General features: G+C 33.5%; 1 protein-coding gene across 1 annotated transcript in view; it reads right to left on the bottom strand.

Moving 5' to 3' along the window:
- Positions 1–12,655, bottom strand: part of LOC126739042 (adenylate cyclase type 3) — a 1,002,544-nt gene that overhangs the window by 161,622 nt on the left and 828,267 nt on the right. Inside the window, exons 11-14 of the mRNA XM_050444560.1 lie at positions 9,806–9,888; positions 9,575–9,736; positions 9,433–9,523; positions 9,222–9,320 (exon numbers count right to left, since the gene is read on the bottom strand). Of these exons, the coding sequence (XP_050300517.1) occupies positions 9,222–9,320; positions 9,433–9,523; positions 9,575–9,736; positions 9,806–9,888 (435 nt within the window). The remainder of the gene's footprint in view (positions 1–9,221; positions 9,321–9,432; positions 9,524–9,574; positions 9,737–9,805; positions 9,889–12,655) is intronic.

The following is a 12,655-nucleotide window of genomic DNA, read 5'->3' as shown; positions in this document are numbered from 1 at the left end:
CAAAACACTCAAAAGATAATTAAATTTCTCTATATTGCTCAAACTGGCATTGTTATGTATCAGCGCATCAAACATATCTTTAAAAGTTGCAAATTGTGTGAGGTTCCCGGAAAAGATAGGAATTTCAATTTTTGGTAAAGTTACATGAGATTGATTACGAGAAACTGAAGACGAGGAGGAAGGTTCAGAGCCAAGTTGCTCACCGAATAAGTCCAAATATGTTGATTTAATGCACCAAAAATCTCGTTCAAATGAACTTCTAAGGCGATCCTGTATAATAAATTCCTCATCATCTAAGATGCAACCAATCACAATATTGTGCTGTTTAAAGAATTCTAATTTAATGGACTCTAAAGACCCATAACGCAGCTTAAAAACTGTATGATTAGAGTTATCATTTTCTGCATTTTTAGAGATATCAAGCAAGTCCGAAAGTCGGTTCGCTTCACTTTGGCTAAGAAGTTTGGCCTTTTTTAATTTATCAGACATTTTAAATAGTTTAGACTATATATATATAAAAAAATACCAAATGCGCAAAAATTCTTTAGAAACTAAAGTAACTACAAGTAAGGAATATACAGTGTGGTGACTTTAACTGGAATAAATTCAGTTAAAACTAATCAAATTTTATCTCGCAAAATTCCTGAGACCTGTCGATTTTTGTTTATTTTTTTTTCACATTTCAAGATAGTTTTTGTATTTTTTCACCTACAGAGGGGGTCCAAATTAACCCCAAGTTTTTTTTTTCAAATGGAAAGCCGCTTTTTTTAAACTCTCATTGAAAAGAGCCCTTTTTCCTGATTAAATTGCCCTATTTACTTTTGTGATTATCTAAAAAAAAACGAAAAAAAAGAAATACGAAAAAAAAAACATTAAATTATTAAAAGTCTCGAAATATTTTGTGTTGGTAAATTTTTGGCGTTTTTGTTTATTTTATTGGTATCGAGACATTTCCTGACATTGTTGTAGTGTCACTGTTAAAGTGAATTTCAACAAGTTGTTAAATAAGTTAACTTATATTGAAAAAATGCCTTATTTATCCGAATCCCACAAGATTTAAATCTTAATGATGATTGGTTATGGGGACAGAAGTCGTACTCAGCTAGGAATTGTCCACTTATTCAGGCAGAAATATCCAGATTTGCCACCTATTAACCAAGGTACGATTAGTAAAATCGAAAGCAGATTTCGAGAAGTTGGGCACGTGAGGGATGTTTCAAGACAAAGGTCTTCTAAAATCGATGAAAACACCCAATTAAATGTATTGTTAGCGACGGAAGAAATTCCGGTAACTGCAGCCAGAAGAGTAGCTCGCGAAAACTCTATTCATCATAAATCTGTGCTAAAAATTTTAAAAAGTGCAAACAAATGACCTTATAAAATGCAACCCATTCAAGAGTTATTGGAAGACGATCCAGATCGCAGAGTTCAGTTCTGTGAATTATTGATGAACGCCATTGACGAAAATCGCATATCTTCGGAGTGGATCCTTTTTTCTGATGAGGCTACATTCACCCTAAATGGCCATGTTAATAAGCAGAACTGTCGCTACTGGTCTGACGAGAACCCACACTGGGTAAGGGAAACTAATACACAATATCCCCAGAAAACTAATGTTTGGGCTGGCATAATTGGCAGGCAAGTTAAAGGGCCCATATTCTTCAATGATACTTTAACTGGGGAAAGATATCTAGAATTTCTTGAACATGAACTAGTACCAGTCTTACGTGCCTTATATCCGAGTCAGTTCGATCCAGATTTGTATGATGAAAGAATATGGATGCAACAAGATGGTGCTCCCCCACATTATGCCCGTAATGTACGCCAGTATTTAGATGACAATTTTCCAAACAGATGGATTGGTGGAAGGGGTGCCATCGAGTGGTCTGCACGTTATCCCCATCTCACCCCACTTGATTTTTTTCTGTGGGGACATTTGAAAAGTCAAATTCATATGAGCAAACAGGAAACCTAGACGCTCTGAAAGAAGGTATTAGGCAAGAAATCCGACAAATATCTTCAGAAGTATTAGAAAATGTCAGAAACGAATTTTATTATCGTCTTGGGCTTTGCCAACAAGTAAATGGTGCTCATTTTGAGCATCTTATACATTAAACGCAACTTAGGGTAATTTAATTAATTAATAATAATTAATAAGAGAGTTTAAAAAAAGCGGCTTTTCATTTGAAAAAAAAATGTTGGGGTTAATTTAGACCTCCCCCTGTAGGTGAAAAAATACAAAAACTATCTTGAAATGTGAAAAAAAAATAAACAAAAATCGACGGGTCTCAGGAATTTTGCGAGATAAAATTTGATTAGTTTTAACTGAATTTATTCCAGTTAAAGTCACCACACTGTATAGAGAAATGACCACTCGTTACTCTTTAATAAAGTGACGATAGTGAATTCGAAGTATTAATTTATCTTTAAGTCACCCTATAAATATAAATCAAAATACGACCAAGCACCAAGAAACGTTCAACAGGTAAAAATATTTGCGGTGTTTATGTTTTTTATCAATTTATGTTTTTTAACTATTTATGTTCAAATTCCAGCAAAACCTGAGCGTAAAACGACCTGTAACCATGAAGGCTACAAAACTTTATTTAAATTATTTGTGATTAACAAATAACTGCGATTTAAGAAAAATATAATAATAATAAAAATGGTAATCCGGCTCGAAGGACCAAAATGTCTATTTGATTTTTATTTCTATTAAGAAAGTACTGTATCGAAAGCTCACTGTTGAGAAAAGTGGACTGTATTTATTGTTTTTTTTTGACAATTAATGGTTGTGAGACCTTAGCTGGTTTTCTCTCGATTACAGTTTTTCACTCGCGTTAGCTGGCCAGCTTTTTCTCAGTACGAAATGCGGTTTATCCCATAAACACGGGATTGTATCGGGTGGTACTAGATGCGTGAGCGATGCGGTTTAGCGAATTTACTTCTTCTGATAATGGGTTTCAACGAACTGGCTCAGTATGTTGGACGCGCACCTTTTTATAAGGCCTCAAAACATTCTTTGGATGCATTTGAATAGAAATACTTTGACTAACTGTTTCTACACTGTGAGCCAAGCGAAATTGAGTTAAAGTTTAATGAAAATTTGAAATAGAATGAAGAATGAACTACTTGATTAAAATTATTGTAAAATTTAAGAAAACTGAACAATATCAAAAAAAGTAACTACAGTAAGTAGTACCTAAGTAGTACACTAGGGAATTCCTTTCACAAAAAACTAATTTATTCATAGGTAAATATGACCGTAAATATGTACAAGGAAGATTATCAGACAAAAATTACCAAAATGTTGTCGGATGTGTCTACGTACAGAGAGTTGACTTTTGATCCAACCAACAGGTTCCAAACTAAGGCGAATTCTTTCTTTACAACTCTGAGGTAACGTCGTTATATTAGTGAGTTCAGTGAAAAACCAGCAAAAATTTATAATTCAGTTTCTCCTAAAATGTATGGCTTACGAAAAACACATACAAATGACTTTAGTTTAAGACCGGTTGTAAGTTGTATAGGTTTCCCCTGGTTATAATTTAGCGAAATTCTTACACGAAATTTTGTCATCTATGACAATGACTTTCAACTATAGTGTTAGGAACTCCTATGAGCTTATGGAGTGCCGAAAGATCATGTCTTAGTATCTCTTGATGTAAAATCGTTATTTACTAATATCCCAAATGACATGGCGGTACATTTCACCTTATACTCTCATGGGGTATAAGATGAAATGTACGATACGAATGATGAATAATACTAAGTCCCAATACAGGTATCCTAGATTGCCTAGACCGAAAAAGGCTCGACAAGTCCGGTTGAACGTAAAGGCTATATTAACCGTGTTCTTCAATTTTAATGGCATACCGCAATATAAACTAAAGGTTCGATGGTCAATACACACTATACACTACAGCTTTTGTTATATTTGCCTTTACAGAGGCAAATAACAATTCAAATTAACACATTTTTTAGGGGCCGCATCAAAGTGATAAATTGTTTATTTACTATTATTTAAAAAAAAGTAGTAAGGAATCGTGTTGGAGCTTTTTCAGTTTGGTGTGGTCTTTAGTGCTTGTGATGCCTCTTCCTCTATGATATAACTTCTGGATCTGTCTTTTCAATTCCTTCAAAGGTTAAACAAATCGTATTTGTTTTGAAGGGTATTCAACCTTTTTTCACTTAACTTCAGAAGATAGTTATTTGGCCTCTCCTATTTTCTCGCTGATAAGTCTTTTAGATTCTGGACTTATTTTTCCTGCTCCATTAGATTTCTGGTCATTTGTCTAGTTCTCTCCTTTCTCTATTGACTCTCTCCTAGTTCATTTCTGCGTGTTGCTAAAAAGTTGTTCTTTATCGTTTCAATAATTTGACTCGCTGGTAGGTTCAAAAACGTATTTGTGAGTATTAGTTATTATAGGTGACGAAAAGTGTATCGCTAAAAAAGCTAAAGGTAATCACAAACATCGAGTTTCAGAAGTGTTTCGAAGATTCGAAGAAGTGCTTGCATAAGTACTAATTGAAATAATTAATTTTGGTTTTGAGTCCAGCTATTTCAGTTATAATAATGTCGTTTAGCAAATCTTTTACTGAATGATCTTGTTCTAAGCATAATAGAAAAATTACACAACAAAATACCTTTAATTAAATGTTGTGTTGATGACACTTTTCTTATAATTCCTCCTAGAACGGTAGCGTACGTAAAATTTACGTGCGCATCCATATCTTTCTTCTGTGTAGCGCCTACCTCTTGATCGATATTTCTCATCCCCCACCAGTGCTTGCGTGAATATCGTACCTCGCGAAGTATTTAGTCGCCAGTTAATGTTTGTGCACAGGGATTGTGGTATATGCTGTTTTAGGAAACGCAATACGTAAAATTTACGTGTCGATACTATTACGCGAATATTATTAGCCGACATTTTTACGTGTCGATACCAATAACGGGTAAAATTAGGTCGGGTAAAATGTCTAAACGGGTTTTAACTGATAAAGAACTAGAAAATCTTCTTTACGAAAGTAGTGATAGTGAAGTTGAGGATGAAATTAACCGCGATGAGTCCGATGACGGTACCGAGTCAATAGATGATGCTAGTGACACATAATGGTTACCAATAGAAGTAGAGTCTAATCTCGTGCAAACATTGTCAAATGTTTGGAGTGATAGTACAGAATGCAAAGATTGCCCTTCAACTTCAGGTGGAACCAGGAAAAAAAGCAAAAGAAAGCGAAGCGTTACAAATAAAGAAAACAATGATTTTTTCTAGGTAATATGTTACTAAATAGGTATATCATTTAACTATAACCCATTTTATCTGTCTGTTTAGGTTTTTAAAGAAGATGGAAGTAATAACAAAAACCTTGTGGTGATTGCTAACACAGATGTTTTGATCGGAAAAAATGGCTACACTTGGCATTCTAAACCACTAAAAAATGATAACGGTAAGACAGCATCAAAAAACATAGTATACGTTAAACCCGGCCCATCACCTGAATTACGGAGTATTCTGGATCCTTTGCAAGCTTTTCAAACATTTATTTCCGACAATATTCTTAATCAGATAGTAGAATTTACTAATCAGCAAATCAATTTAGCGAAGCAGAAATACAGTGCTAATGATGCAACTTTTTCCGAAACCAATTTGGAGGAAATAAAGGCACTAATCGGTTTATATATTCTTGCTGCAAATTTAAAAGATAATCACCTTAGTTCAACTACCATGTTTGACACATTTAAAATATTTGGAACGAATTTATAACTACGTGTAAGAAGTTCATATAAACCAGGGTCTTACGTCACCATTGACGAACAGTTAGTTGGATTTCGTGGCAACTGTTCGTTCAGAATGTATATACCTAACAAACCTGCCAAATATGGTATAAAGCTTGTTTTGTTATGTGACGTTTCGACAAAATATTTGATCGACGCATCTCCCTACATCAAAAAGTCTACCCAAACTAATGGTCTTCCATTAGCGGAATATTTTGTAGAAACCTTGACAAAATCCATCCATGGATCAAACAGAAATGTGACGATGGATAACTGGTTTACCAGTATGCCTCTTGCCGAAAAGTTGCTAAAAAATCAATACAAACTGACTGTAGTGGGCACTTTGAGGAAAAATAAGCGGGAAGTTCCAGCAGAACTTATAGAAAATACCAAAGACAGGAAAGTACTCACGTCAATGTTTGGATATTCTAAAAAAGCAACAATAGTCTCGTATAAGTCTAAAAGCAATAAACACGTTTTACTGCTATCAACTATGCACGAAACAGGAGCTATCAATTCAACAACAGGTAAACCAGAAATAATTCACGCATACAACTCAACAAAAGGAGCTGTAGACACCTTTGATCAAATGTGTCAAAATATGAATTGCAATCGCAAGACCAAAAGATGGCCTATGTGTATTTTTTATAATATCCTAAACATGGCCTGTATAAATTCATTTGTTATTTATAACCACAATGTTATAGTACATGGTGGTAAACCAGTGCAAAGGAATCAGTACATGAAGGATTTACATATAGGATTAACACGGCCCTGGCAACAGTCTCGTTTGATACAAAACCCACGTTCTAGTCGAGGTCTACGGTCTATAATCGAAACACTATTAAAAGAAGAACATCCAGAACAGCAACAAGATGAGGGACTTGAAGTTACTCAAAAAGGACGCCAAACGTATTGCCATATGTGTCCGTCTTCAAAAAGGAGTATGACCACAACGTACTGTTTAAAATGCAAAAAAGCCATATGCGGACGACACCAAAAGAAAGTGTGCACTAAGTGCATCTGATTATAAGAAAAAAAACTTTGAGTTTTAAGTTTTTAAAGTTGATTATTTTTATTATTATAAAAATACATTTATTTAAGTTGTCTTTATTTGAATATTATATTTCAGTTTAAATAAATATAACATAGTTTTATTTAAAATTAAGTAAATTTACTTTTAAATGGTGATAAGTAGATTTAAAAACATAATACGTAAAATTTACGTATCGATACCAATAACGTATGCAAAAATATCGATACCGTTCTAGGGTTAACAGCTATCATAATAAAATATAATTTACCTTTTAGATGAAGGAGTATGACTCCATCCCTTTTCTCGACATTATGGTGACTAGAGGTATGAATGGCATGATAAACACCAACTGGTACGTTAAATCAACCAGTAGTGGAGGAATTATAAATTTTTACTCTAGCGATCCCTTGGGTAATAAATTGGGAACTGTGATGGGACTACTCCATAGATCGTTTAATTTAAGTCATGAATCATTTTATAATGAAAATATTAACAAGATTAAATTACTACTTAGAAAAAACAATTATCCCACCACTTTTGTAAACACTTGAAATATTGGTCTGAAAGAGAAGATTTGGGTATTCCTCTAGTGAAAAATGCGTTTTCCAGAAAGGCCTACAAAGAAATAGAATCTTGTCTTCACTTTGCTGACAATTCCCTTGCAAATGATAAAAAAGACGATAAGTCATTCAAAATAGGGCCATTATTTGGGGCAATAAATACTACATTTTAGCAATGGGGAGTTTTTCATACATTTCTATCGATTGATGAGCTGATTGTAAAATATTTTGGACACCATGGCCTAAAGCAATTTATCAAAGAAAAGCTTATACGGTTTGGATACAAATTATAGGCGCTTTGTAGTGATAATGGGTATCGCTACAACTTTGCTTTGTACTGTGGCAAGGATAATAAATCAACAACGGAGCCCAAGATTCCTCTAGGGACAAGAGTCGTAACAAGTATGCTGGAAATTGTAAAAAATCCTAAAAGACACATTATTTTCTTTAACAACTTTTTTACGAGTTACAACCTCTTGTGTAGCCTAAAAGAAAAAGGCTTCCTTTCCACAGGAACCATAAGGCAAAATCGATCATTCAAGTGTCCCACCAAGTCATCCAAAGAACTCGAGAAGGAACCGAGAGGGGCCTATGACTGGCATTTTGACAATAGCCAAAAAATTCTTGTAGTCAAATAGAATGATAGCAGGTGCGTTTCGGTGGCAACCAACTTTGATATACTTTTACCAACCACTATTGTACGAAGGTGGAACAAAAAAGAAGGTGGTCGTCTTCCAGTTTCACAACCTCTTTTGATTGCCGACTACAATAAGCATATGGGAAGGGTGAACCACCATGATTGGTTGCTTGAAAAACGTCACATCTCAGTACGGGGCAAAAAATGGTATTGGTGCCTTTTTTACTCGAGTGATAGACGTGTCGACCGTAAATAGCTAAAGATTGGTCATGGAAGAAAAGTAGCCTTTGGTCGTCCCTTGAGTTTGTCAAATACGTCTCGGAGTAATGTTACAAAAAACGTAAAATATGACGGCAAGAATAACTTGGTAGCCAAGAGAGAAAACCAAAGATGTCAATTTAACACATGCCAAAGTAAACGCCGCACATTTTGTTCGAAATGTCATGTCACTCTCTGTGTACCTTATTGTTTTAACAATTTTCATAAAAAAAATTAGTTTTTTGATTCATGTTTCATAAACACCTCTGATTTTTTTATCAGTACATTAGTTTTATCTTGTAATATATGAAGTTTTTGTATTTACTTATTTGTTTTTTTTGTTATATATTTCAATATGATATTACATATATTATATAAGCCCAGCGTCCTCAAATGAGGACGGTCTATTTTTTGACGCAATGATCAAAAAAATGACCCAAAAACCAAAAAAAAAAAATTGAATACATTGAATTAATTTTTTTGAGCCAAAACAAACATGTTAACCAAAATTCAAATAGAAATTCAAAAAAAAAGTTGGGCCTTAATGGGTTAATAGAGAACATTTGACTACTTAGGAATTACCTTTGGAGTTCCTTAATATTCTATGTTAAGTCCCCTCATAGCCAACCTTTACGCAAGTACTTTTGGAAGAAAATGATTGGATTTGTATGAATCTTACTTAGCAGATAGTTTTCTCTATAAACTTTTCACAGATAAGGACATGAGAAAGACTTCTGGAATTTGTCATCAGAATTCTATGTTTAATCCTTTCTTTCACCTCCTATATACTTGAATCCTTTAGAAAAAATCTACTTAACAAATAAAATTCAATGAGCAAACCTTTCGGCATTTAAAATTTGTTTGTGCGTTAAAAATTCAATATTTCTATAGGAAGATTGAGTCCAAGATTAACATACAGAATGTCATAAAAGTTTAAAAAATAATACTTACAGGATCTACGCTATTCATCGCTCCTAAGACTAATATGCACAATGTTGCCAGAATCATCCTAACAACCATTGATTCCTTATAGGCCTTACAACAGTTGGACTAAAAATAATATACAGTAAACAACAGTTTTTTTAAGAGGTCATTCTTTGAGTTATTTCAAATACTTCACTCAAAGAATTACCTTTTAAATCTATTTAACTATATATCTTACCACTCCAGGAATCTCCTCGATTATCGCCATTACCACTAAAGTAAAAAATAGTCCATTTTCTAAAATGTAGTTAGCATCTATCGTTAGGTCACTAAAAAAGAGTTTTATTAGTTTTGGTTTTAAATTAGTAACAAATTATTACTTTGGAAATGCTAAAAATATACAAGCCGCTATCGCTACCCTTATAACTATGAACATCATCAAGATATAACTCGACGAACTTTCTATGTGGTGGTGATATGATTTTTCTTTTTGGGGGTCAATAAATGATAAGGTGATGTATTTGGTGTTTTTGGCGAGCTCCCTATAAATAAATTAAAAAAAAAATTGGATAAATTAGTATACATTGAATATTTTTAATAGAGATACTTACATGTGTCCATCCCTGCTCACTAACTCTTTTCGTAATCTTGATTTGAATTCTGCATCTTCCTTTAATGTTACTGGCTCAGTGTTCTAATGGAAAAATAATTCAAGTTTAGGATCATTTTTTAAAGACTAGCTAAAATATTCATTAATTAACAGAAATAATACCTAACAGATTGACGCAAAAGACTGAAGTACATCAGCCTTTAGATCAATCCATATTTCGCAGGAATTACAGCAGAATAGACCATCTACATTAAGGTAATTCATATTATGCTTATCGGAAAAATCACGGAATATACTATACATCTACATTTGGAATTTATTAATCACCAGAAGGTATTTAATTCTATGGACTCATGGGAATTTCTCAAAGCATTGGACAACGCTCGGATTAATTCAAGATACTTTGCTTTAATTTATCGGTCGAATCGAATATATCGGTTTTTTAGCTTCAGAAAAACCGTATTCAGGTCAGTTAAAGCAGGACTCTTCCATGCAAGAATTCAATATAACATCGTGGAAAAAAATAGTGCATGGTAAGCACTTATTGTTGCCCTCTTGCCAACCGTAAAGCGAATCCTTCTAATGGCTAAAAGTGATGATGACAAATGTTGATTTAGGTTAATTATTTAATGCTGCCATGCCAAAGAGGACTCAAAGAACACTCATAAGGTTACCAAAGTCAGAACTGGTTCTATGAGCTGCCCACAATTAAAAACCTAGCTCAGTTGTCTTTGATTCGTTTAAAAGCTGCTTATTGGCTGTAAACTATACACATACATATCCTTTCCAAGATCCTACTGAAAGTATCATTCAAATGTTGCCCTCTTAAACATTTGAGAGTAAAGGATGTATCATCTGCATATTGCAATGTAGGAGAATAACACTGGGCCTAAAATGAATCCCTGGGCACACCATGGCTTAATGGCAAAAGAAAAACAGTGTATGTAGAAGTTAAAAATACAGTTCAACAATGATTGAGAGATTGAAAAAAATATTATATACCTACAAGTCATTACACAAATTTAAAATCAAATACAAACAAAAATATATAAATTTAGGCAAAAATATAAACAAGTACAAAGTTATGAAATCTCGACAAGAACATAAATACTATTGCTGAACAAAGTTATAATAGTAATAGTAATAAAGTACAGTAAAATTTAACAAAAAATCCGTCAACATCTGAGCACATTTGTCATTCATTCAGAGGCATTATTAACAGAATAAAAGTTGTGTTCTGGAAGATTATCTGTGATAAGTACTTTGAATTTTTTAAAAGATGGCTGTCCAAGTAGAACATTGTAATTTGTTGTAAATACTAAGGGGCAGTGAATTATTCTTTCATTTTTGTAGTTTTAAATAAATGGGACGTATTTGTTGTTGATCTCGTGTGTTATAAGCATGAAAATTTATATTTTTTTTATAACTACCTTTGTTTTTATGATTTTCAACAAAACAGTTAGGAATGTATACAAGAAAGGGTTAATATTTTTAATTCTATGAAAAATGGTCTACAGTGCTCCCTACAGTGAAGATTTTAAAAAAATTTTAAGAATTTAAAAAAATTTTAAGAAAATCATGTGAGATGGCGCTTAACGCGTGAGCACGCTTTGCAGTAGCTGTCGTACTAATTTGGCTTTATCTAATTATTATTACAATTAAAATACACTAAATTAAGTTCAGTCTTCTTCAGTAAAATCCTTAGGTTTCTGTAAAATTAGCTGTTAGAAACAAGTAAGGTTATAACAGTGCGCGCGAAAATGGTGTTATCAAGGAGTGATTTGGATAGCATTAAAGGTACATTTTCTGATGAATTTTTGGACACCATCGCTGCAAAGGTAGCAAAATTACTTGAACATAAATTTATCGAAAGGTTGAAAAAGCAGGAGGAAACCATCAATGGTCTTCAAACGGAATTAAATGAGTTAAAAAGTTCGTATCAAAAATGTAAACAAACACTCGATGACCACGAACAGTCATCAAGAAGCCTAAATATTAGAATTTTTGGGATCCCAAAAACTGAAAATGAAAATATCCGTTCCAAAGTAAACGATTTGTTTAAAAAAATGGACTCCCCCATACCCGACTCCAAAATAGTAAGCTGTTTTAAGGTGGGTCCAGACTACTCGTGCTCGCGCTCGCACTTCGGCTTTTACTTGTACTTTTTGAACTTGATCTACTTGTGCCACCATTTACTTAGACCGTCCACATAGACTTATTTATTTGCTAAATTGCTTGTACTCCGGCTGTTCTAATGAGCGACGACGAGCTTGTGGCGGCTAGTGCGGCTTTTAGTGTAATTTATTGTTTATTAAATAAACAAAAAACAAAAATGAGAAAGAAGAGACGGTGGTGGGTTACGTCGTTATTTAAAAGTCGAAGCAAATGCAGTGGAAGCAATTTACTTAGCGACCTTAATATTGAAAACCTCCACTTTCATACATTCTGTAGAATGTCGCCTACTAATTTTGAGGAAATCATAATTTTAATCGGCCCAAAAATTATGAAGAAAAACACAACATTTCGAAAAGCAATTCCTGTAAAAGAACGATTAGCTGTAACACTAAGATATTTAGCATCGGGTGATTCGTACACTAGCTTAAGCTTTTTGTTTAAGTTTTCCAAGCAGTCAATTTCGCTGATTGTGCCAGAGGTATGCAGTGCTTTATGTGAAGTTTTTCAAGATTTTATAAAGGTAGGTAAACAATAATTCGTTCAAAACTTTATTAATAATAATTCACAAATTTTAATATTGATTAGTGTTGAGAGTGTTAATCCATGGCGTTAATGAATAGTTGTTATCGTTGGTTTGTTCAGGCTGAGAGGTTGTAGGTGTAGGTGTTAGTTGTGA

The sequence above is a fragment of the Anthonomus grandis genome, chromosome 8, assembly GCF_022605725.1.
Source record: "Anthonomus grandis grandis chromosome 8, icAntGran1.3, whole genome shotgun sequence".
Lineage (NCBI taxonomy): Eukaryota > Metazoa > Arthropoda > Insecta > Coleoptera > Curculionidae > Anthonomus > Anthonomus grandis.
The sequence above is the reverse complement of the archived record's forward strand: the minus strand, read 5'-3'. Positions and strand labels throughout refer to the sequence as shown.